Source organism: Lacerta agilis, chromosome 7, assembly GCF_009819535.1.
Source record: "Lacerta agilis isolate rLacAgi1 chromosome 7, rLacAgi1.pri, whole genome shotgun sequence".
Taxonomy (NCBI): domain Eukaryota; kingdom Metazoa; phylum Chordata; class Lepidosauria; order Squamata; family Lacertidae; genus Lacerta; species Lacerta agilis.
In genome coordinates this window covers 67,564,308-67,590,617 of record NC_046318.1, presented here as the reverse complement: position 1 = coordinate 67,590,617, position 26,310 = coordinate 67,564,308, and the positions used below count along the sequence as shown (strand labels likewise).

Sequence of the window (26,310 nt, the reverse complement as noted above, 5' to 3'; positions counted from 1 at the left end):
GGCAGAAGTTCAAACTTAAAACTACTGCAGCAATTATGTGTGAATTTGTTTGTTGGTTCCTTTAGGAAACCTTTCAGTAAAACGAAGGGAAATGTTCTTCATATCTATTTTTATATGTGTTCTAAAAAATTCCAGATAATTTCATTACTACCACCATATTAAAACATGGTAATCATCAGCGCAACATAGAAGTTTAATGCAACTTTCTGCCTTCAAACTTTCTTGTTGATCCTGCGAGGCCACAGGGAACTAAGGATGTTTTTGAAGTTAACTACTTTATGCTGGCACCCTTACAGCAAAACTTTCTAGGATTAATCCTGCCCATCTTGACTTATAAGAGCAACCAAGGTTGGGGCAACTGGCTGGTTGGGTCCTGGGGTTTGTGATTTGATGTGAGCTGCATGTTAAAGAGGAATTTGAGCAACCATTCTTGGAGAAGAGCCCACCAGACCCAGACAACTGTGCCAAATACCAATTAGTTACCAATATGCCTTTTTGTGATAAGGTGCTCCAGTGGATGGTGGTCATACAACTCTAAGGCCTCTTGGATGAAGCAGGTTATTCTGATATGATTTCACGTTAGGGTTTGGTACAACACTACCTTTGGCCACTGTGAGAGTGGTAAGAGTGCACAACGTGCAACCATGTTGATTCCCCTGGCCTTCTCAGCAGCCTTTGATACCAGCAACCATGGTATCCCCTCTGGGGATCAGAACTGGAGGAATTGCACTGCAGGCTTCTATCCCTATCTTGACAATCAGTTCCAGAGGTTGGTACCCAAAATATTATTACTCTTCCATAGTATAAGATCACACTATGGTGATCCACAAGACTCCATTTTGTCCTGATACTATCAAAAGAAGATGCTGAGTGAGGTGTCATCAGTATTTCTCTATTTTATCTTACCCAGATGAAGCTGCAGGTGTGCTAAATTACTGCCTGCAATCAGCAATGGGCCAGTTGGGGGACAATAAGCTGAAACTGCCGGGGGGGGGTGATGCTCATTCTGGGGTTACACTATCCCTAAAAGATCAGATTCATAGTTTGGGTGCTATTAAACCTGGTGGCATTATTTGGATGCCAAAGTGCCCTTTGTGGCTTGAAGCCAACTGAGTTGTATCCCACACTGACCCACTATTGATGGATGGCTCCTTGATCTAGCAGAGGACTCCATCAGCAGAACAGGGAGAGAGAGGCTTCCCCCACTGCCGTGCCCTTGAGGGGTGAGTGAGAGAGAATGGGACCTGTAAGGATTATGGTGAATATGTGAAAATCACCTTGCTTCTTCATTTCACTGACCGGAGTCCCAACTGGATCAAACAGCCTTCCATCATGGACAGACCCACTGCCCCTGAAGCAATCAGAGATTGTTTGATTTGGTTCATTTCTAGGTTCTAATTACAAGAAGACCAACTACTTTTGATTTAGAAAGCTATTTTACTTTATTAAACTGTGCGTTTCAAAGAAAAATAAACCTACTTCCTTTACTATCACCTCAGGCCATCTTGAACTCAGTTTACATATACACAAAAACACTGTCCTAGTTTATTTGTAATGTTTCAAAATTGGTTTCCACTGAAGACAGAAAGGATATGAGTGCATGGGTGAAGTAATGCAATACAAAAGGGTCCCCCTTCTAAAAAAACCCTTTATGTTGTAAAACATGTTTATCATTCTCCACATCTTGCTCTATATACAGCTGGTAGGACAGATTTTGGTTGAAAATTAGGAAACTCTTAACAGTAAGTTTTATGACAGTAGAACCATACCTAGGGAATGGGCTCTATCCCACCATAAGTCTTCAAGCAAAGGTTGGACAGCCAACTATTATGGATGCTCTAGCTATGGATTTCTCTCATCAAGGAAGGAGTGAAACAGATGGCTTACAAGCCCCTTTCAACTCCATGATTCTATCATTGCTTTCTTTTTATTGGGTGATACTGGCAAGATCTCCTGAACAAACAGTGATGTTAACTGCATCTCACTTTCTACAAACCCAGTCATATTTGAAATATCAGAATGAGATATTCTAATATAATAAATGTGTTCCAAAACCGTGTTCATAAGGTATTGATAAAACAAAACAACTCTCTTATTCTTGAAATTACAATTAGCTTAAAAATTCATAAATGATCTTTTTCTCGCATTCCCTTTATACTTTCCCTTGAGCTCACATTCACTGCCAAACTAAGGAACAAACTTCCAGTAAGAAAATTCTGTACACGTAATTCGAACATTTACATGGCTCTTTCACCAGAAGTTGCTGGTTAGAGAAAAAGTATCAAATTCCCTAGTTTGTAGGTCTCCTCCTTTTTTACCAAAACGAAAAGGATTTCCATAATACAAACATTTCCGTAGCAGCTATGCAATGAAACCCACATGCAAAACATTTACTGCAGATGCCACAAAAAAATCAGTAGATTGAGAGAGGTACCTTTCAATCATTTGAAATTTTGACATACACTGAGATTCAATATCAACATTTTCTTTACAATATGGCAGCTAACATGTTATTTTGGCACCCAGCTTGTATCCAAGTAGCTGTAAATATTTTTAGAACTGTGGAAAGACCTGTGATAATTATAAGCAAAATATTGGCGCAGGCATTATTTCATTTAAAGTTCTACAAGCCTCCAGGTCTACACAAACAATAAAAATCTCAGTATTTGTTTTCCCATAATGCTGAAGGACCTAAACTGCAATAGTTTATCGGTATAAAATGGAAGCTAGATTTGTCATGAAGGAACATGACAGTTGTTAGTTGTTTCTTAAAAATAAATAGGGAAAATATGCACTCCAGCACTGAAGAGGAAGAGTACACAGAATTAAAATTAGTAAACTTTTAAAAGCAGCTTACTAAAGAAATGCCAGGCCATAACTTAGTGGTGGGGGGAAAGGAAAGCTATGTTGAGAAATTCAACATGAGTCCTACTCAAAGCAAACCCACTGAAGTAAATGGACATGACTAATTTAAGTTCAGTAATTTCAACGTGTCTACTCTAAGTAGGATTTCATTGAATACCAGCCTATCATTCTATTCTTAAAGACACCTCCATGCCTATGAGGAACAGTGAGAGGAGCTCTTAATCTTTGAAGAACACAAAACTTTTAGAACTTCACAAGACAACAACAAAAATGCAACAGAATTTTGCAGTAGAGTGCTGGACAAATGCAACACAAAGCCACTGGTGGGGAGAGATTGTCTAGCTCCACAAAAGCACATTGTGCTATAAACTGACCATCCAGAACCACCTATTTGCACCTCCACAAAATTACCCTGAAAAGCTTCACATTGTGTAAATTAAAAAGGAGCTTCCTCTCATTCAAGGCAGTCTCTCCAGATTTCCCTCTCTTGCTGCAGCCCTCTATGTTCCACACCATGCCATTCCAAAGGGTACCTCAAGCTTCAGGAGCAGCTTTTCAGGGAGCATAGGGAGCTGCAGCAAGGAGGAGAGAATGGAAGAATCCTTTGCGGTAAGCAGTGTTCCAAGCCATTACATTTGCAGCAGAGGTCAGCTGGACTACTTACCAGCGCCAAGTCATCACGACTGCAGTCCAATGCAGCAATCATCACTTGCTCGTATATTATCCAGACTAGAAAACACACAAAAATACATCTGTTATATGAAATGAGGCAGCATGTTTTTCAAAACACCTAAAGAGCAATAAAACAAATTACATTCTCTTTCGTTTCTTATAAAATCATGAATCTGTCATAATTAGTGCTCAAAATTAATATATGCTACTCAACACTTTTAAAAGCTATACTGTTTGCTTATGCTGCATAAGCATTTTTGTAAAGTGCTCCATATTTCAATGCAAGATTACTACCATTATTACCAAAATAGCTATCAATGATATCAAACCAACTATGGAAATGATTCACAGCTCCCCCAATTTCAAAAAGCACTTTGGGGGTTGGGCAGAACAACAGTTTTTAAGGGGACGCTTTCACCAATTTTGGTGTTCTGTTCTTCTCCAATTTTTCCTTTACGTCAGGGGTGGCTAAACCCTGGCCTGAGAGCTGGATCAGGACCCCAAGCAATAATAATAAATTTATACACCGCCCATCTGGCTGGGTTTCCCCAGCCACTCTGGGCGGCTTCCAACAGAATGTTAAAATACAATAATCTATTAAACATTAAAAGCTTCCCTAAACAGGGCTGCTTTCAGATGTCTCCTAAAAGTCTGGTAGTTGGTTTCCTCTTTGACATCTGGTGGGAGGATGTTCCACAAGGCGGGGAACTGCCACAAGGCCCTCGCCACTGGACCTCAGTGTCCGGGCAGAATGATGGGGGTGGAGACGCTCCTTCAGGTATACTGGACCGAGGCCATTTAGGGCTTTAAAGGTCAGCAACAACACTGTGAATCGTGCTCGGAAACATACTGGGAGCCAATGTAGGTCTTTCAAGACTGGTGTTATGTGATCTTGGCGGCCGCTCCCAGTCACCAGTCTAGGTGCCACATTCTGGATTAGTTGTAGTTTCCGGACTGAAGCTGTACATTATACTGTCATATAATGCTCTCTTGTAAGCGACAACGAATAATAACATGGCCCGGAAGCTGTACGCCAGCTCCTTTGGCCAATAAAACGAGATGAGTGCCGCAACTCCAGAGTCTTCTGCGACTGGACCTAATGGTCAGGGGTCCCTATACCCTTTACCTAATATACTGAGAGTGTTTGGCATTCAAGAGGAAAGGCATGCACATGCAATTTACAAGTGTACAAATTTCTGTGATACACACAGAATTGTTCTGTGTAAAAACTAAAGGTTTGGGAGGGTACAGGTTGCCCCTCAATGAAAATCTACTTTCCCCAGACAACACAACAATCACTCTCATTTTGGCTTTTACCACTTCAGTGAATGTGTGGATGTTATGTTCTATGCCTTCTTGATTAAAATCAGATTGCTTTCTTAGAATAGAAACTACATAGCCTCTGGAAACCAAAATGGATATGACACCAGGGAACATATGGAGGATTCATTTATATACATCATATGAACACTATTAATTAGGGAATCTACTGTTGTCTGTGATTCTCAGAAAAGACAAAACGAGTGAAGTAAATATGTTTCATTTATAAATTCACTAAGTGAAGGGTGATGAAAAACAGCACACTCCAACTTCCCTGTTGAGATCACTGCCCTTTCTATCACCCACTGTGTTTGCATTAAACTCGGGAGACAACATATGTAAGCCTGTTTTCTTGGGCACTTCAAATTTTAAATCTGAAAACCAAATAAGAAAACGACTGTGCTATGCTATTATATGCAACTTTCAAGTGTATACCGAAGCCAGGTTTGGGGAACCTTTGGCCCTCCAGATGTTGCTGAACTACAACTCTCATCATCCTTGGCCATTGGCCATGCTTGCTAGGGCTAATGGGCATTGTAGTTCAGTAACATCTGAATGGACACCATTTCCCTACTAAGTTGTTCTCTGAAAAAAAAATCTAATGTTCATCATTATGAGATATATTAGTAATATATTCTGATAACATCCCAAACTGAAAGACCTCTGGTTGAGTGTTCTAAGAAATGAACCCATTTCAGAAATATTGCTCCCCTCTCTCTCTTTGTATAATGTCAGTGTTACTGAGACCAAAACTTCCTAAAATTAAATAAAGAAGGGTAGACCCATTCTGATCTTTGAGACCTTTGCCAAAAATGAACTGCTCATACTGTCTGAATTAGGTTAACTAAGTTATAGAAAGGAAAGAAAGAGAAAGTAGAATGAGCTCATTAAAAACAAATCACTGATACTTATTCCCTTCCTGCCTACATAAGAGCCTTAGTCAACTTTATACAGTTTTCTTGCCATAAAACACTCTGATGCTTTATCCTGTGCTTATATAAAAAGAGGTATTGCATTATTGTGACTTTCTTTTTAAACAATTCCCTTCTGGTATAAAATGCCCTGTGCCAAGTTTCTGTCTGGGGAGAATTAGTATTGTGCACTTATGATCCCCCCCAAATGATGTAGAGCTATTGTATATAATGAAAATCCAGGCACGCCCATACTCTCATGCCCAACGCTATAATAAAAGCAACTCTTATATTGATTCCACGTAGCTGAAGTTATGGTTAAATTTCAGGAATAACCTTCTGTCTCCATTTCAAAACTTAGCCATCCTTCAAACGAGTGAAGACAACCAATGAGTGAAATTTGGCCAAGGATGCTTGGGCCAAGGGTTCTCTCAAACGTATTTGCATGACTAGCGGGCCAGGCTATACATCCGATTAGGTATACCGCTCCCTGCCCACACCCTTAAGTTGGAAAGCAGATCAAGAGTCAGGAAAATTGGCAGATGTTGAGCTTCATGGGCGTACCATACATCAGCATGCACAAGAAAAGTGGAGTAAAAGAAAAACAATATTGAGGGTGTAATAGGAGAATCAATCAGGTAATAATAAAAGCAGCTGCACAGAATAAAGACGGCAAGACATGAAATAGCTTTGACCTACTGTCGACTTCCGGCGGCTGGCGCAATCATGGATGGTCGTGGGTTGCTTCGGCTGCGAGGCACCCAGTTCATCCCGGGGGTTAGGAGCTCCGCTACCGCATAGCGGGCTCCAGTTGGGGCACGGGAAGAGCGTCCCGTGCCCTGGGCTCCCCAGCTGTGCCCATTGCGCTCCGAACCCTTCCCCCGCACCCCCTGTAAAGGGGGAGTGGGGGTGAAGGGACCACGGAGCCGGGCCTTAGGGGAAATGCCCCAACCGGGATGTTTACATGCGGCGGCAAAGTCCGTGATGAGCGTCTCTGTTCTACCTATCATTAAGGAGTTGCTAAGAAACCAGAAGCTGTGAGTAATTGACTGACTCTTTGTATTCCGGGAAAGCTCTGGGATTAAGAGAAGAAAGGCAGCCCGCCTCTCTCCCTTCGGGTGGTGAAAGAAATTAACTCTTTAAGTGACTGCTGCTACAACAATCAATTGAAAGTACTTGGAATTTGAAAGCTGAGTCTGTTGAGATCTCCTTTTGGGGGTTAACTGAGGAAAAAATATCTCCATCTGAAGTTTTGGTCTTTATACTCCGGCATTGGAAGAAATGGCGACGTTTCGGACTTGCGTAGGAAAAAATTCAGACAAAGGAAGGAAAAGACAGGAAATGCAATCTGATACCCACCTCCCCCCGAAGATGCTGGACTTTGCATTTATGCTGGCACTGAAGGACTGGGAGGAGGAGGAAAAGCTTACTGTCTTTCAACTGGAACTGCTTGATCGAAAACTAAGAGCCTTGAGTGCGATTATAAATGGAAAGAATTTGTTTTCCACAGAGGAGGCTTTTCGAAAGTTTTATTCAATGGAAACAGACTTTTGCAAAGAGTTGGAAGATGTGCTGCAAGGATGGTTTGAGATGGCTGAGCAAATCCGTCTGGAACAGGGGCCGAGTTCAGGGGGTGGCAGTAACCCTGGAACGGAAAGATTTTTAATATCCAGACTTCGAGGTGGCAGCTCGGGGTCGAGGGACATAGAATTAAGATTTCTACAAGAAGAAGAAGTATGGTACAAAGACACGGAGAAACTCAGATTGGAGAGGGCGAACATCTTGGAGCTCGATGCAGGGTTTGTTGTGGTTGCAATCAGGATCTGTGGACACTCAGAAGAATACAATAGGAGATCCGGTTCTGGTGAAAGACAGGAGAAGATAATGGACAAAAGGGGAGTGGGCTGAATCAATTAAAGTATAACATAGATGGTCTGCCATGGTTTCCGAAATCGGAGTGTGAAGTCTGTTAATTACAAGTTTATTTTAAATAAGTAAGGAGATATTGAATCTAAGTTAAAAGCAGCATGATAAATGATAGAAGAAATAAGTCTAGCTGTAAGAATATTTGGTTAAGTTTTAGGTTATAATGCAAAGATTAAGATAAAGGTGTTTTTTCCTTTTTTTTTAAAGTAATGCTAAATTTTTATAGAGAAAAGTTGTTAAGGAAATAGTGTATTGTTTTAAAACCGAAGGTGTACAGGCGGGGGAAGTCAAACGTCAAGATTTGGAACTAGAATTTTTTTTTTTAGTAAGGTATACAGACAAGAAGAAGAATCCTGACATTATGTGTATTTGTATTTGTTTTGATATTTGTAGGTGTGGGGGTTGGGTTTGTGTTATTTTGTGAAAATGTCAATAAATTCTGTTTAAAAAAAAAGAAATAGCTTTGACCTACTGTCATCACCAAGCTTAGCTGCATATTCATGAATTAATTCTTCTCCAACTTCCACTATCTGCTCACTGTTCCGATAGTTCTCTTCCCTCCATTTCCTCATTTTATCTCGCATCTCTGAAAAACAAAAACAAAAATTAAACAGTGGAATAACAACTCCTAATCAACATTTCTGAAATGAACTGGTATATGCATTTTCTGTTTGATAATAATTGTTTTAGTAACTTAAAAGTTTCTAGCTTTGAAATTATGTTTGTGGAAAATAAAATAAACATTGAGACTTTTAGGTTTACAAGTATTAGCTAATGAGTCACATCCCTTATACAGTGAAAAACCAACACACCATGAACTCCCAAGCACATCTACCATTACCTTTTAATACTGATCAGTAGCATGCAAAAGTGCAAAATGTGAGAGGCAATACACAACACATTTAGAAGCTGAGAATCTTATCTCTATGCAGAGACAAAACACTGTCTGCCTGCAAGTGGTCATCATATTAGGCACCTGGCCAGAAAGAGTAGCATGGAAACAAAAACATGCCTGGACCAAGTCTGGTGCCTGCTTCCTTTCCAATCATTCAAGGCAATTCATGTAATTATAATTCTAGGAAGATCATGAAGGTTACTTAATGAGAAATTGTTCTTACTAAAGCTGAAAGTGTGGTTCTCAATTAACTGATGTGCACCTGCCTACAGCCAGGTAATGGATGTGAGGTATCCGCTATGCCTCCTTCCCACCCCAGTAATTTTGAGCTGGTTGTACAGAAAACCTTAGTTTGCAACCCATTTATTTATTTCATTTATTTGTTCAATTTATATACTGCACTTTATTCAAAGATCCCAAAGATACAACATTAAGAACATAATGTACGCAACTTAATAAAAAAAAACATAATACCCAGCGTAATAATATTATCATCACAATAACAGCCCATTCTTGTGTTGTAATCCAAGCTGTGTAAGTGTGCTGGTGCAGGTTGCTTAAATCATGCAGGCCACACTCTTCCCTTTCTGAAGCCAGGAGAAAACAAACCCAAACAAAAAGAAATCTTGGATTCCTCTCATGGTTTATTTGGAGACAAGCAAACCACAAGTGGTGGTTCACATGTAGCACTAAGCCAGCACTAATTTGTTTCTTCCTGACTTGGGATAGGGAGAAATGGGACAGGCGTGATCTGAGCAGTGTTCACCAACCATGCCTGCTTGTTCATGTTAAGTCACAGTTTGGAGTACCATGATGGATGAATCGGGCCAATGTCTAAAGTCAAAATTTTCTCCTCTTGCTGTTCAAGATCACTCTTTCAGCACTGGGGTAACTGATATTCACAGCATGTGGATGCTCACTGATTATTGTGTTGCTGCCTTTATGGAGGCAAAAAAACATAATACAGTACAAAATGCTGAATTTCAGGCTTAATGCATAATGGAGTTGAACCTGTCAAGTTCTGTTTGATTTTATTATTTTTGTCATAATGCACATTTATGATTATTACTCCTTCAACTTGCCTGCTGCCTCTATGAAAGATCTGGCTGCATTTTGTAATTGCTTTGAGTAATATTTCCCAATGCAAACATATAACTGAACATGCTTTGAGTCTTGAAGAGAATTAGGAATAAGTTTCATCTCAAAATGAGTATATACTATTATTGCTTCATTGTGTTAGCTACGAAACAGATCGTTTTCTTCTACTGCCTCATCTGGGAACTCTTGGATTGTTTTCATTATTCCTATAAACTACAGATTATTCCAAGGCCATTGGTTGCTTTCTGTTTCAGTAAGAATTACAAAATTGGAATAGCAATGTATATAGTTATTTTCACTACTATTCCCTAAACTAATATAAAAGTATGGTCTGAGGGAGTATACAAAAAAAAATTAAAATTATATCTAAAATTAATATGGCAACATTTATGTACACATTAAACCATTTTTTTAAATAGGATGTGGTCATTACACTTCATGAACATTACATCATCTTCTATTACGATGAAAAGATTAATGGGGAAGTTTTAAATCCTTATTAATCACACTTTCAAAAAGCATCCAAAATCACACAGAAAAAGCAGTGTCTGAATAAATTACTGACAAGAACACAGAAAGCTAGACTGCAAAAAAAAGCATGGCAGTTTGAGTTGAAAAATATGTATAAATAACCAAACAGCACTGGCAGCAGACCTAAAAATCCACCTAAAACTCAAGGTAATATAATCAATCAATCAAGGCGGACCTGAAAGTCATCATGAACTCAAGCTGTTATATCTTGCCCAATGATGCCTTTTTTCACCCTTTATAAATTGTCTGCATAAGGATGTTGCCACACTGCAATTTGCTTGAGCACAGACAGGTGGTGCTATGAACTACAGAGTGACAATAGCTCACCAGCCCACCTCCCTTAGTGGCAGGGGGCAGTGAACAAAAAAGTAGTTGTCTAACAAGGAAGAACTTCCTGACAGTGAGAGCTGTTCGGCAGTGGAATTTGCTACCAAGGAGTGTGGTGGAGTCTCCTTCTTTGGAGGTCTTTAAGCAGAGGCTTGACAGCCATCTGTCAGGAATGCTTTGATGGTGTTTCCTGCTTGGCAGGGGGTTGGACTGGATGGCCCTTGTGGTCTCTTCCAACTCTATGATTCTATGATTCTAACAAACCATGGAGGAACACTGAAGACAGGTTAGGGCAGCTCCCCAGGAACCGTTTCCCAGTCTTGCTCTGATGCCACCCACCACTTCCCTCAAACCCTCCACCACTGACGGAAACTGCTGTGCAGTTGTAGGTCACTTCTGCTTACCAAGAAGGGGAGGCATATGGCACAAGGAGTTTGGGGCACTGCACAGTGGCAGAGTCAGATTGGCTCTGGCATCATGCATCAAGCTCCCCATCCATGCCTTGCTCCTCCCCTGCTTGTTAAGCAATGGAGCCCATAGTGTTGGAAAGCCAGGAAAGCAATGGAGCTCCACACTCACTGCCACACTGGCTGCCGCTGTAGTGTAAGGGATGCTGGGAGGTTGTGAATCATAAGGAGGAAGGCAGAGTTTGAAACTCCCATTGTTCTAGGCGCATTTTGCGACAGGGAATTTCATTAGTGCCAGCAGTTTCTGAGCTCTGAGTGGAGCACTGCACCTAAGATTTCAGATTAAAACTGCAGAGTGGAAGGGAGGGAGGACCTTTTTCTGCCTCTCCACTTCCAGCTACTCTCTGAAGACCGGAGAACAGATCTTCTTATGAATATTAGGGGGGTGGGCAGGGGAAGGACTAGAGCATGTGAAAAAATAACACAATATTTTAGCTACAATTCATTCATTTTCAGCTTTGTAGTCTTGTTATTAAAAAAGTGTGCCTAGATATTCTGTTGTTGCACCCATAACCTAGGTTAAAGGTGCCATTTAGCTCCTAGTTTTTATATCTGAGTTTCTAACACTGGTGGGCGGGGGGAGGCAGGAGTGGTGTTTGGCAAGGTAGATGGGGTCAGCACCACAGCCCTTTATCTTGAATAGAGAGATATATATTAATGATCAATTTTACATGATGAAGAAAGCCCTAGGTGACAACAGAAGACATTGTATGAGTAGGGACTCCTTTGGTTTGTTTCAGTATACAGTATTCTTATTCTGCCTATTATAGACATCTTAAATTCAAAACAACTTACTGTATATTTTTAATTACATTTTAATAGAAAAAGACAAGACTGAAGTTGTTGGTCTTCCTGTCACTTCAAAATTTACAAGTTAAGCTGTAAGTTTCAGATCAAACAGATTTCTTTCTGCAGTCCACCCTATTCCTACCCCACATACGATTCCTTCCACAAATAGGAGGGGTGAAATAAAAGACAACCAAAACCACCACAGGGTTACATTTCATGTGCCTGAGTAAAAACTAAATGGTTCCTGACTCAAGACAACCTCTGGAAATTAAAAGATTGGACAGAAAGAATGTGACTGAATCTCAAATGTAGTGCAAGGAGTGACAGTCCAAACATACACAAAATAATTGAAGTTTCATCCATGAATTTACTCAGCCACTATTAAAGCCTCCATGCCATTCTATCTCTCAAATGTAATAATGACTGAATATTAAAGTATAGGGTATCTAGTGATGGAAAAATATGAGACAGGCCATGTTTTGACATTTGATCACTTAATATAAGAAACAAGCACATTCAATGTCTGACAGTATCAGCCTTGTACATGTTTATTTAGAAGGAAGGATCACTCCCAAGTGATCATGCAGAAATTGCAGTCTACCGCTGCAGCCTGATGATTTCTGTAGGGAAACAAGATAAACTTTCAGCTTGTCACGATAGTGGTATTGGCCCAGATCTGATGATGTCAACCAAATTTAATCATGAAAACAAGTTGTGGAATTAAGTTTCAAAGCTACTGCCCTGGTTTGCAAGTAATGGTTTACTAGCGCTCTAGTTTATTTCCTCACAGTGTGGCAAATGGAGGAGGGGAAGGGTGCAATGTTAGCAGTGTGCTCCAGGATGCTTCCTCACTTCTGGTAAACCATAGTTTGCATAATTCTTGACAGTAACTGCTGGAAGGGTCTGGGAGGATAGGACCCTGACTGACTCCAGCTATAAAAGTTGTGGATGCTGAAGAGACCAGGGAACATCTTGGCTGTCTCTTAGGGCAGACCCAGGTCACTGAGCCTATGCTTCCACAGCCAAGGCCCACTATGAACTACCATTGGCAGGACAGGTAGCAACAGCAGCAGTTCTATGCTTATGATAATACTTTATTCTTAGTTATATTTAACATTTGCATTTTACATTTGACTTCCTTAGTTTCCAGCTAATTATATTGCTTTGAATGTACTATACTTTATATTTGACTTTCTTCGGTAATGTTTTATTCTGGACTGTTTTATTTGATGTTCTAATATGTTGTAAACATTTTTTCTTAAAAATATAAAGCAGCAGAGAAATGAAATGAATACTAATAATTCTGGCTTGTCATTACATGCCTATCAGGCCACTGGATGACTCAAGAAATTCTCACAAATAATTTTTGTACACTGTGTCAAATTCTGTACTTTCAAAGGCTACAATCTGAATATTGTTTCCAACTCTCTAAAAGAAAGAAAAAAACATTACACATATCTCATCCAGGTTGCTCTTTCTGGTCCTCAGGACTTGGTACATGCCACATCCTCCTCTCTTTTAATTAAGATGAAGAATAAAAGTAAAGAGACATGCAAAGGAGGAAGCACTGTAATAATGACTTCAATTAGACTTGCATAGACTGCGCCCTAAAAAAGTTGATCATGGAATCAGTTGGAGAGGCAAGAAAGCTTCCTTCAGAAAGTGGAAGTCTTGCTCAAATAAGGAGAACAAAAAGGAACACGAGGCAAAATAAATACAAGCAGACAATAAGGGATGAAAAACAAATGAGTGCACTGCTAAAAACCATCAAAATAAAAACTTTTAAGTATATTAGAAGCAGGAAACCGGATAGGGAAATGGTTGGACCTCTGGACAACAAGGGAGTCAAAGGTGTACTAGAAGAAGAGGATACTGCAGAGAAATTGAATGAATTATTTGCAGCCATCTTCACAGTGAAAGACGTAAGGCAGATCTCTGTGCCTAAACAAACCTTTTCAGGAAGGGAGTCTGAGGAATGGAGGCAAATAGTGGTGAGAGAGTTTTAGGCCTTAATGACTTGTTAAAAATGGACAATTCACTGGGTCCAGACAGCAACCGCTCAAGAGTTCTTAAAGAACTCACATGTGAAATATTTAATGACTGGAAAGCAATGAACAGAGGCTTTGATTAACACTGACTATATAAGCAGGCCTGGTATTATCTTGAGCATGTAGAAGTTCCTTGGCAATTCTGGATAACTTACAGAGCACCAACTGCATGAATTTCTGAGTGTCAACATTATATTTGAAACTATTACAAAATCTCCATTCACAGTTTATTTTATGAACAAGAGAAACTAGTTTTATGAAAGTGATTGTTCCCTGAACTACAGTAAAACTGCAAATTACGTGGGGGTTACTTTCCAGGGATCACACCTTAAACCCAGAATCACGTACAGTCAAAACTCAACAGGTTCAATGGCAGGTGGGATTGCCAAAACCATTTTCCCCAAAACCCCGCCCCCTTTCTGCCCCTTTTTATTAATGTTATTTTTTGCCATGTGTGTAAGGCTGAATGTGCACAAGTTAAATGTGTATAAGTTGTGGGCCTACTATACCAGTGTATTTTAAACTGGGGGGTATTGTTTTTGTTTGTTATTATGTTATGCATTTTTGCATTTTTATATTGTAAACTGCCCTGTGATCGTCAAATGAATGGTGGTTTAGAAATTTAATAAATACAACATCAATTTTGCCACATTTTAGGGGCCTGGAAAAACCGATGCAGGAGGAATTACCTCTGCCCAACCCACACAACTGCTTCCTACAGAGGTTACCAACATGGGAAACAAGCATATAGAAATATTACCCCCACTGCTCAAGCATCTTATCAATAGATGCTGTCTACACAGGGAGCTGGCAGTTGGGTGATCTGCCTCTAGGGATTAACCTGTTTAATCTTTTGATCCTCCATACTCTATGGTTTCACAATACAGAATTACAATAACAAGTAATGCTAGTAATACATGACAGTGCAGTGGTACCTTGGAAGTCGAACAGATTCTGTTCCTGAAGTCCGTTTGACTTCCAAACTGTTCGGAAACCAAGGTGCGGCTTCTGATTGGCTGTAGGAAGCTCTTGCAGCCAATCGGAAGCCGTGTTGGACATTTGGGTTCCAAAGAACGTTCGCAAACCAAACGTTCTACTCACAAGGCGTTCGGGATCCAAGGTACGACTGTACTGTGATACCGGACAGGTTATAAAATACATTTTAAAAATTAAATCCCATTTAAAAAAAGAAAGAAAGAGTTTGGACTTGATACCCCCCTTTTACTCCCCTTAAGGAGTCTCAAAGCGGCTAACAATCTCCTTTACCTTCCTCCCCCATAACAAACACTCTGTGAGGTGAGTGAGGCTGAGAGACTTCAGAGAAGTGTGACTAGCCCAAGGTCACCCAGCAGCTGCATGTGGAGGAGCAGGGATGTGAATCCAGTTCAACAGATTATGAGTCCACGGCTCATAACCACTACACCACGCTGGCTAATTAAATACTGCCAGTCTGAGGGAAATGGATGGCAATAATCTTCTGCTTTTTATTTCTACTACTTTGGAAGCAGATATGATTAGGTTTCCATTATGAAGTAGGTAAGTATGCATATTAATAAATAAATCTAGTTAAATCTTGTTGAACTACTTAATGATTTTTCTGTCTGTAGTAGCAACTGTAATGCATTCTGTTAGATGCTGTATAATTTTAATTGCATTTTTATCTAAGGAATTTAAATTGTAATACAATAAAACACAATACAGAAATAAAAGGCAATAAAAGCACAATTAAAATCATTATAAATATCTAATGCAGACATGCCACAGACAACCTGAATGAAGCTTGTGGACTACTGGTGGTCCATAGACCACACTTTGGGAAACCCTGCTGCTGTATGAATTCTTACTTAACACTCAAATAAGAACTATATACAAGCATAAGAAAGATTTCAGAAGCCACAAAGAAAGCAACAAATTAGAACTGCCTTCCAAGTAAATATGCACAAGATGAATCTGCAAGAATGTTAAGACTGACCACAACCTCATTGCTTTTCTATAGATGTATATGCTTACGACACGTGGAATGTAGCAGCTAAAAGTACGAGCTGAAAAACAGGAAAACCCAGCTTTTGGTTGGCCTTGGCAATCTACTTTTGTCCAAGCCTCAAGCCCTCAACTGCAATATGGAAGCAAATATATTGGTCATGAAGTATTGTAAAGCTCTTCAAACAGGCAGTACTCTGTAATGAACTCCTATATTGCATAGTAATGCATTATATTACTATGATTATTTGATTTGGTTTTGATTTTATTTCTTGCATTTCTATGCCACTTTCCATCCAAATAAATCCCAAAGTGGCTTACAAGAAACAAATAACAATAACAAGTCCTGTGTTAAGTCATATTATATGATTATCAAATCAAAAAGGCATTTATAATCTATAAAACAATATTAGCAACAAAAAATAAGCTAAACACTATTAAGTTTATAAGCCCTACCCCAGTGACTCATAATCTTTCACTCTATTCAGTTCATTAGGGTACATATACACATCCATCATACAGAAGGACCTTGATCTAAAACAAATACCTACAACAGAGCTATACTTTAACTTATTAGTTATTAAGTTAAACCTGCGACCCAACAAGGGATGTTCAAAGCAGTCGCCAACAACCGCATGATACAACCATCTCCATGTCCTTGGGTTTATTCAGCTGCTGCTCACAGGGCCTTGCTAATATATTACTTATAACACCCCATCACTGCACCTGGCACTTTACAAAGTTTCATTATCTTCTCTCTGACCCCCAGCACCAAAGCTCCCTGCGCCAAAGGGCATACAATCCCAAATTTTAACAGTGGCAGGGAGGCTGACTGCCGATGAAAGGGGTGACAGTAAAGCTGTAGATTTATCAATCTTTAATTAGGAAGAAGGATGAAAGGAAATGGCTTTTCAGAGGAGACAATTTTAAGATGAGCATCCTGAAGGCAGATGGGGGAAAGAGTCTCCACCTTCGCCTCCAAGAGCCAGTGTGGTGTATTGGTTAAGAGCGGTAGACTCGTTATCTGGGGAACCGTGTTCGCATCTCCGCTCCTCCACATGCAGCTGCTGGGTGACTTTGGGCTAGTCACACTTCTCTGAAGTCTCTCAGCCCCACTCACCTCACAAAGTGTTTGTTGTGGGGGAGGAAGGGAAAGGAGAATGTTAGCTGCTTTGAGACTCCTTAGGGCAGTGATAAAGCGGGATATCAAATCCAAAACTCTTCTTCTCTTCTCCAAGCTCTGCACCCTCAATCTCCAATGTGGGTTTAAAGAAGAAAAATCTCAATTCACTGATAAACAGGACTAGGGGTGTATGTAGGGGGGGGGAGCTGCCTCCCGAAACAAGTAAATAAATAAAAAATACTTAACTAAAAGTATAAATTGTGGAAAGATTTTGACAGATATTTTTGAGCACTTGGGGTCAAAAGAATGATAATTTAAAACAACTGTTGTCGAGACATTTCATTCCGAATCTGCTAGACAGAGCCAGGCAGAGGACGGTGACAGGGGAGTATTCTGTACGCCTAACATAAATCCTGGCTACAGTCATGCTAGGGGGAAAGGTTAAGTTTGCCCTTGTTTCGTTGTGTTTTCGTACCGCCCTAACTGTGACCACGACAGGACAGGTGAAAAAGGAAGGCTGTAAACTCATCGAGATCGCCATTCCCAATACGTTTCTACTCGGGACGTAAATCCCAACCAGGTAAGCAAGCCCTGCAAGGCCCAGGCGGTCGAGGCCATTATGGGGTTAATTCTGTGCGTAGATCAGATTCGAGAATACCACCTAAAGGACTCCCAGCCCAACTGTGAGGGGCGAGGGGGGGGGGGAGGAGAGACGGTGAAGTTTCTGAGGTTTTTTCGCCTGGCGAGGGGAGGCGCTAGCAAGGCCTCGGCTATCCTTCAGAAGCGGCGGCCGCCTCCCCCCCCCCCCGCCCCCCAGAGCTGCTGTCGCTGCGCCAACACCTCACCCGGGTTTGACCGTATCGCGCCCTCCCCTTCTCCGCCCCCCCCCCCACAAGCCAACACACACCACGGCCGGGCGGCCGGCAAGTTACCTTCCCAAGTGACATCGTACATGTCCGACACCTTCGCCATCTTGCCGGGCTCCCCTCTCGCCTCGCCTGCCCCCACGTGACCACCCGGAGCCCCGCCCACATAATTTCCTGGCCTCCGCCCCGAGCTCAACGGCCGATAGATCCGAGCTTGATTGGTTGGGGGCGCTGGGGGCGGGGCTCGCGCGCGGAGGGCGGGGAAAAAGAGCGACCTTCTTCGCCTCAGGTTGGCCTTAAAAGCGCTTTTCGCTCTCGGGTCTCCAGTTCGCTGAGGCGGACGACCTGGGTGAAGGGTGTCGTTCATACGCGGCTTTCAATCCAGGGATTTAGAAATCTTATTTAGCTGCTTGCTTGCTTAGAGGATGTGTTTATTAAAAAAGGGGGGGGGATTCCCACAGCCACTTCTATACAGATATATTACCTGTCCTCAGGTTTACACTTTACAATGTAAAAGACAAGACACGCCACGTTACCTCATAAAGGAAATGCACATTCACAAGAGACACCCCCCCCGTGAATTAGATGTTACAACATGAAATAATGGCTGCTCCCCCCGCTTTTATGTCATATTATTTTATTCCATATTTCTTATTGGATTGATATAACAAAGTCCTGATGTGGGAAAAAGAAAAGACATGCAAGGGAAAGGGAGAGAAGAGGGAGGGGGAATTCTTAATTTAATTTGCTATGTGAAGTTATTAATTTACTATGTGAAAAATATTTTTCACCTCCCGCCCCCCCCCCCAAAAAAAAAACAGCACAGGCCTTTTTCTTTTAACCTTTAGGGCTTTTTGCCTCTTTGGTGCTCCCTCTTAACTGCGTTTTCTTTTGTACACCTGTGTGTATTATTTATCTCCCATCTTTCTTAACCCAAAGATAGACACCAAAGGGCTCGCAAGAATCACGGAAACAGCAAACCGCAGTAGTAAGCCCGTTAACGAAATACAAGACGCACCCAGAGTCATGTAATATAGAAGCGGTGGGAAATTGCACGCAGGAGAGAAACATCAAAGTTTTTCAGAAGGCATGTGACTTTATCCTCAAAAGTGCTGTGCAAACGTGTCACAGTGGACCTTCAAGGCTTTCCTGGTGTGCCCTCCACAGAAAACTATCTCCAGACCTCCCTGGAGAGCAGCTGTCCCCCTGCACAAGGCGCCAAGCCAAGGGAGTGCAAAACTATGACTTGAGAGCATGCGCTGAACAGAAGGAGAGAGGGGGGAAGACGACAAATTTTGTCCTTGCCCAGGGCAATATTATCAAAGTTTGCCCCTGCTGGAGAGTTCCTATGGATGGCTACTCAAGGATGCAACGGAGGCAGCAAAGTATGCCTATTTTGATGCCCTCATTGCCACATGGTAGTCCTGATGATGGAGTATTGTAGAGGCTACCATGTCCACCTGCCCATTGTATGCAGATATATGGAACTACATAACTAATTATGGCAGAGCACAGTTGTCTTATCACCCTTTCATGGTGACTGCACATCAAAGCACATCAAAGTATAGATGTTCATACTGGTACTTTTTGACACATACATATGTACCCCTGCTGTGATTCTTTATCCTTCCGTATTCCTTGATCCTGGTTGGCAAGTAAAACCTGTGCCACAAAAGTACAGGATTTTCAGCATTTTAACTGATTCCATAGCAAGTTATGTGAAAAAGCAGTGATTTCATACTTGGAACAAACTCGCACATGTGTCTTGCATAGGCATTAAGTCCCATTGTAAAATCTCAGGCTCCTTAACCTAACTTTTTGCTGTCTTTCACACATGCAATGTGCACATGATTCCTCCCAAACTTTTTAATGGTGCAGTAATGCCCACTGCATAATCTCACACACATATATTTCAAAATAAAAAAAATCCTTCCAGTAGCACCTTAGAGACCAACTAAGTGTGTTATTTGTATGAGCTTTTGTGTGCATGCACACTTCTTCAGAAACCAAACAATTTTTTTTATTTTGTTTCAACTATGGCAGACCAACACAGCTACCTACCTGTAACTACATATATTTCAGACTTCCTCACATAATACATCAAAACATAGGACACATGATTGGGAACATACACTGGCTAGTAACTGCTGTGGTCAATTGTTCAAACTTAGAGGCATATTTCGTTGTCCTTATACTTTCTCAAATCCTTCGTACTGTTTGACACACATACTCGTATAGAAATACATGGTAACTACAAGAAGCAAGAAGGCTGATTCACACAAGCATGTTTCAAGCTTTTCCTATTTATTTTTCACTCCAGTGTAATATTGAGGTGGTGAAGCCTTCAGCTGGGCACCCACTTTTGCAGTGCCCAGCTACATAGGGAATGGAGCCTATGGTTACGGTGACATGCACCTCACCTGCAGTAACACACCAAGCCATTATCACAGTTTAATAAAGGATTCCCACCACCACCATAGAATCACCCCTCAGGTAAGTTTTGAACTGTCAATCAGGTAACCAGATTCAGTGGATCACATTGCTATTAGGTTTTAGGGCTGTTCCATACTTTAGGCATAATTGCTGCAGATGCATCAGTGGTGTTTTCTGTAGTATTCATGCAGGAGGTTTGACGTTTCCCTCACACAATTTCATCTTCTAGGTTTTAAATATGAGGTGGAGAACCTGTTCTTAGGCTAAGTATCTATGGGAATTAAAAAAACAAAACTTTGGCATGGTATGTAAGCTTAAACGTGTCAACTCAGAACTAAGCCCAATGAGTTCAGTTGAACTTACTCTCAGGTACGTGTGCATAGGATTGCATCCTTAATTATTTATCTACAGGTCTTACACCATTTGTCTATGATCGCTAGGGTTTACGACGCCACCACAAAATGTCACAATATGGACTTTGTTTTATTGAGCCTTGGTTGTACACACCAGTTTGAAAGTTTGAGAGAGACTGTATTTGGCATGGACAATATAGCACTGGCATAGGTTTCTTCCTCAATGGAAAAAAGGAACCAGATTGTGACTTCATTAATTAACCACTTCCATATGAAGGCTCTTTTCCCAGAGAACCAGACGGAGTCCATGCAATTCATGGCTCTCAAAAGTTGTAGTCATCTTGCAGTTGATGCTGCCAAGACTGAGTAGAGAAATTGGGGGTGGGAGAGTACTGGTATTATTTCTGAACTCTCCATCTCTTCCCAGTGAACCTTATTTAAAATATAAGAAGGGAAGAAAAGGAAAGGTGTGTGAGCAACCTGCGATTATATTCACACAATGCTGTATTTTTTTTAAAAAAAAATGTGATACATACACAGTGGCTAATGAAATCAGTACAGGGACCTTTTCAGGAGATTTAAGAGCAGTTAACTGTTCTGGAGAGTGTCTGAATACATGCTGAGATCACAAATGACCACATCCTGGCACCACAGCGACTTTGCAAAGACATTCTAGTATGTGCTGTTCATGCGTTTAAAGTTATTGGGAGCTTCTGCACTCTACATTAGACCTGAAATTTGCACACATTTGCTCAACAGAAATACAACTACTGCAAACTCCACTGTGATTAAGGGTCATAGCAGTTACACACGGGTTCTGAGAGATGGAGTCTTATTTTTAGCAGGGTCAAAAAGAGGGAGTGAACTCAGACTGCAATCTTGCACACATAGTCCCATCACACTCAATGGACCTTGTGAGTAAGACACACCAGTAAATCACACACCAGACAATTATAATGGTCAGGGATAATCGCAAAAGATGAGGCTTTTATCTTCAAACCATTTGAACTGGCTTCCTTGATTGAAAGTTGCTTTTCTAGGATTCCAGAAAATTCCTTCCAAATGGGGCATTGCTAGGGACATGAGACAAAAGATCTGGAGTAGGGGTCCCCAAACTAAGGCCCGGGGGCCAGATGTGCCCCAATTGCCTTCTCAATCCTGCCTGCGGACAGTCCAGGAATAGGCATGTTTTTACATGAGTAGAATGTGTCCTTTTATTTAAAATGCATCTCTGGGTTATTCGTGGGATCTGCCTGGTGTTTTTACATGAGTAGAATTTGTGCTTTTATTTAAAATGCATCTCTGGGTTATTTGTGGGGCATAAGAATTTGTTCATTATTATTTTTTCAAAATATAGTGCGGCCCCCCACAAGCTCTGAGGGACAGTGGACCGGCCCATGGCTGAAAAAGTTTGCTGACCCCTGATCTAGAGCTCAGTCTCTCTCTCTCTCTCTCTCTCTCTCTCTCTCTCTCTCTCTCTCTCTCTCTCACACACACACACACACACACACACCCTGCTTCCCATCCTTTGTACTGGAAATCCTTTAACTAGAGAGACCAGAGGTTGTGTCTGAGACATCATCAATGCAAACCATGCATTCTATCACTGAATTCTGGCCATATGGTTAAGGACCAGGTTCACTGGAAATATTTTTTTTAAAACAGCTCTATTCAAGATCACATTTGAGTCTAGGCCCTGGCCAGTGACCACTTAACCTAGGCAGCTTTGCAAGAGAAAATGAATTCCATCTTCAGAGGGGTGGGGTGGGGGGAACCAACAATTTTCAGCCAGGAGATGATTTTGTTAGAGCACATACCTGAAACAGACTTGCAAGCAAGCTTGATTCTATTTAAGAAGTTGGCAACAAACCCTTGTAAAATTCAAGGCCATGCATTCCAAACATATACTAAAGAACACCTGTGAGCTCTGCTTTGGGACAAGGAGGTTAATGTGTTAGTGTAAGTCGATTTGTGGCCAAAAACTTAAAATCCGTTACTTGTGCAAAACATTCTGTCAAACTGAAGGACATGAGCAAGGAAAGCAGTGGTGTTTTAGGGAATGTTATCACAGACTGGAAAGTAAACTAGTCATTTAACCAAAATTCAGTTAGCTTTCCTTTTATTTCATCCACCATTCCCACAGGCCTGAAGAGTCCTGCAAAAGATGGCTTGGAGCATAAATGATGTCATGTGACTCCCCGCCCCCACTCTCTACCCCAGCACAAGGAGAACTATGACGTATGAGATTTCAAAACAGACTGACATGAACAGAGGGAAGCCTTAAGTTTTCAGGGTTGGCCCAAGAAATTTTGTTGCCTGAGGCAAAGGACAAGATGACTGCCACCCCTTCAAAGCACAGAAACTGCCTGGGTGGGCAGCTGAATCTTAGAAGACTCAGGGCAGGCAGTGTGGCACACATAACTCTGTATTTCAGTACCTTGCCACCACTCCCTGCCTGCTCCACAGTGCCAATGGGCAGGGCTGGCCCTGTAAGTTCTGCACCATTAGCACTCCAGTTCTCCATCAGCAACAGAGCATACTCAGCTCCATAGGCCCAGCCTGACTAGCGTCAAGTGACTCCGCAGTGCTATCCAGACCCTAGAAAGTCCCAACAAAGGGAAAGGAAAAACAGCAGAGTTTTGCGGCAGACTAGATTTATTGTGGCATAACATTTTATGGATTAAGTCAGCTGCAGCACATGAAGTGGCGGCAGAACCGTAGCTACAGGTGAGCTAGCCGGGATTTTGCCCCTGGTGAAGCCTTCAGAGGGGCACCATTGAGGCTGTATGCAAATGTGTGTGGAGTTGTGTGGCAAAGTGAGTCTTTCACCTGGGTGAAATAAAGCCTCATACAGTGTAATATTTCATGTGTTGTTGTTCATCAGATGTTGTATTTACCTAAGTTTAAGACCTGCTAAGGAACAGGTGGTTGTTATATGGCCTGATATGTAAAACAACACAACTCAAAAGAGGGTGTTTTCTTTTCCGCATGACTGTGTGTGTATTGAGATGGAATTCCAAGATAACTCTAGACAGGGAGGAGGATGGGGACAAAACTAGAATCAGTTGGCTTTGCCTGTCACTGGCTGTCAGGGACCGTGCTGAGGAGGGCTGCACTGAGGAGGAATGGTGGGAGCCTCCCACTACCCCTGCTCCTGATCAGGATCCTGAATCTTCCCAGGAGCAGGAGGACAAGTATAGATTTGGTTTGCAGAAGGGCATAGTTCAGAAGGCAGAAGCTGGGAAATACTGGATGGGGAACAGCTAGGAGAAGAAGCACTGGGAGAGAGAGAGAGTTAACTAATTCACCGTCTCTGGAAAGCATTTCTTCACCAGAAGAGCTGATAAGGTGGCAGAACAGAAAGCACAGGGATTACTAGCTCAGGTTACAAGACACAGTAGTGACCTGGGTGACTAGGGAGGAAGTGGGTGGAACTCTTAATTGGGAGCACTGCCATTCCCAGAAAATGGATTCTTTGTTCTCTCGCTGTGATCATAAAAGTTTCTAACTGGTAAGAAGACTCCTTTTCCTTTGTTCTGCTTATCTACTGCAGGGGGGGGGGAGAGAGAGAGAGAGCCAATTCCCTGAAGCCCAACACTGGTTATACCTTCTATTGGTCTCCCTGCCTCCCTACCAGTCCCAATGGCCACCAGTCACCATTGGAAACAGACTCCCAACTGCTGTGCTTGTTTTCAAGCTCGGCCGAGGCCTAACAACAGCACATGGCCAGTTTTCTATTTCTACTCTGCCGAATCTCTGAAATCTGTAGCTGCTTGTTGATGATGGATTTACTACATAAACCCAAACTCTTCTCAAACTCCATAAAATAACCAAACTTGAAGGTGTTTTAGCTAAAACTCCTCCACAGTCTGGGAGGACTGTGTGCCAGTCTTGGCTCAAGCAAGCTCTTTAAGTCAGAAGCCTTTGCTTTGCAGTTTGACTATTCATCTCCTGGCTTCTAAAACCGAAGCCACAGATGGAAATTTTAACTAGGGAGAAGCAAGGTTTTTGTGCAAAAAAAAAACCAAAACACAAGCAAACCCTTAAGAAAAACAGGATTTGGCTAGTGAATGTCATGTAGTATTAGTTTTACAGCTAAAAGGACAATACAATAGACAGATCTAGCATATATATATATATATATATATATATATATATATATATATGTGTGTGTGTGTGTGTGTGTGTGTGTGTGTATATAGGATTTGACGTAGAGTCTTAATTAAATATATTTAATTAAACACCATCTTACTATTATTATTATTATTTAATTAAACACCATATTTATATACGGGCGGAGTAGGGAAGAGAATCTCTATTGTGGTAACATATGTGATAGAACCCAAGAGAGACCTATGGAGTCATACAACCATATAGTTTTAAGAGAGCTCTGCAGTTATATAGGTCAAGCTGCCTTTTGCCATATCTTCCTGAAGGTTTCTATTAATGAATTAGCTATTTGGATTGAAGTATGGGACCTGCCCATAAACACGGCACACTTCCAAGAGTAAATGCACTTTTGTGCAGAACCTCTGTGCTGTATGATATAACTTCCACTCCCTGGTAGTGTGATTTTCCAAATGTGTCTTGCATTTGATAACCTGATATCGCTGGTGCAAGAAGAGCAGTTGACCTAGAGCAGATGTCCATAAATGTTAAGCACGCTTCAAGAAAATCAAACGGACCACACCACACCTTTTGCTCATGATCAAATAACGCCATTAACCTGTGGTTTTGAGGGATGTTGTCTAACAACAGTGTTGTTGCTTGGCAAACTTGAATGTTTTGTGACTTTTCATTTGTAGCTTATTACTTTTGTACCATGTCCTGCCTCCAATAAGCTCAGTGCAGCATACATGGAAATTTTGTACTTAAAACAACCCTGTGAGGGGACCAGGCTGAGTCAAAGTGACTAACCCAGAGTTCCATTCAAGTGTCCCTTTAGAAAACTGGCCATCTGCCAATCACGAGCCTCTTCCTATTGACTGCTATGACTTGTTATGATCTGGCAAACAATCACTTTGGAGAAGGCCCAGGACTGTATTCTCACTCAATTTGCCTTAGGAAGACTGAGCTGCAACTGAAGAAATGTGGTAGAGATGTGCTGTTTGGACCTGAAATGATTCAGAAGTGAAAACATCTCCGGATGAAGAAGACATACTCCCTCATTGTGACTCTTTTTGGATGTTTCAACCCATAAGATCTATGAAGCTCTATGTCTCACACCTTATATAGCAGCCAATCACTGCGCTATGGAAGAGAAGACCACCTGCAGATCCCATCCCATCAGGATGTCAGTTCCATACAATGTAGGAAACGAGCCCTTAGGCAAAATACAAGATGGTGTCCTCACCCAAGGCACCTATGAAAGCCAGTTGGACTAGCAGTTGCATCTTACTCCAATGGTGGTGGAAGGCTAGTATCTTCCACTGTAGGGCAGCAGGCTAGTGTAGGAGGTACCAAGTGGACCTCATGGCACTCACAGCTCTATCCCCTCCCTGCCCCTCAACCTCATGCTGCCTCATTCATCTTCTGCTTTGTAGAACAATGGTTCATCTTCTGCTGTGCAGAACAATGATAAAAGGGGGGGAAAGGCATGCCACACAATTGGCTGTGTGACTCAGTTCTCAGTTACAGGGCATCTTTCTAGTGATTATCTGGCAATTCCCACAACCCAAATTGCATGAATTTCTACTGTTTAGTAGT

The 26,310-nt window shown here is 41.5% G+C and overlaps 1 protein-coding gene across 1 annotated transcript in view; it reads right to left on the bottom strand.

Moving 5' to 3' along the window:
- EMC2 (ER membrane protein complex subunit 2) overlaps positions 1–17,970 on the bottom strand; it is a 42,730-nt gene extending 24,760 nt beyond the window's left edge. Inside the window, exons 1-3 of the mRNA XM_033155750.1 lie at positions 17,885–17,970; positions 8,167–8,280; positions 3,530–3,594 (exon numbers count right to left, since the gene is read on the bottom strand). Coding sequence (XP_033011641.1) covers positions 3,530–3,594; positions 8,167–8,280; positions 17,885–17,924 — 219 coding nt within the window. The 5' untranslated portion in view covers positions 17,925–17,970. The remainder of the gene's footprint in view (positions 1–3,529; positions 3,595–8,166; positions 8,281–17,884) is intronic.
- Between the last annotated feature and the right edge of the window lie 8,340 nt (positions 17,971–26,310).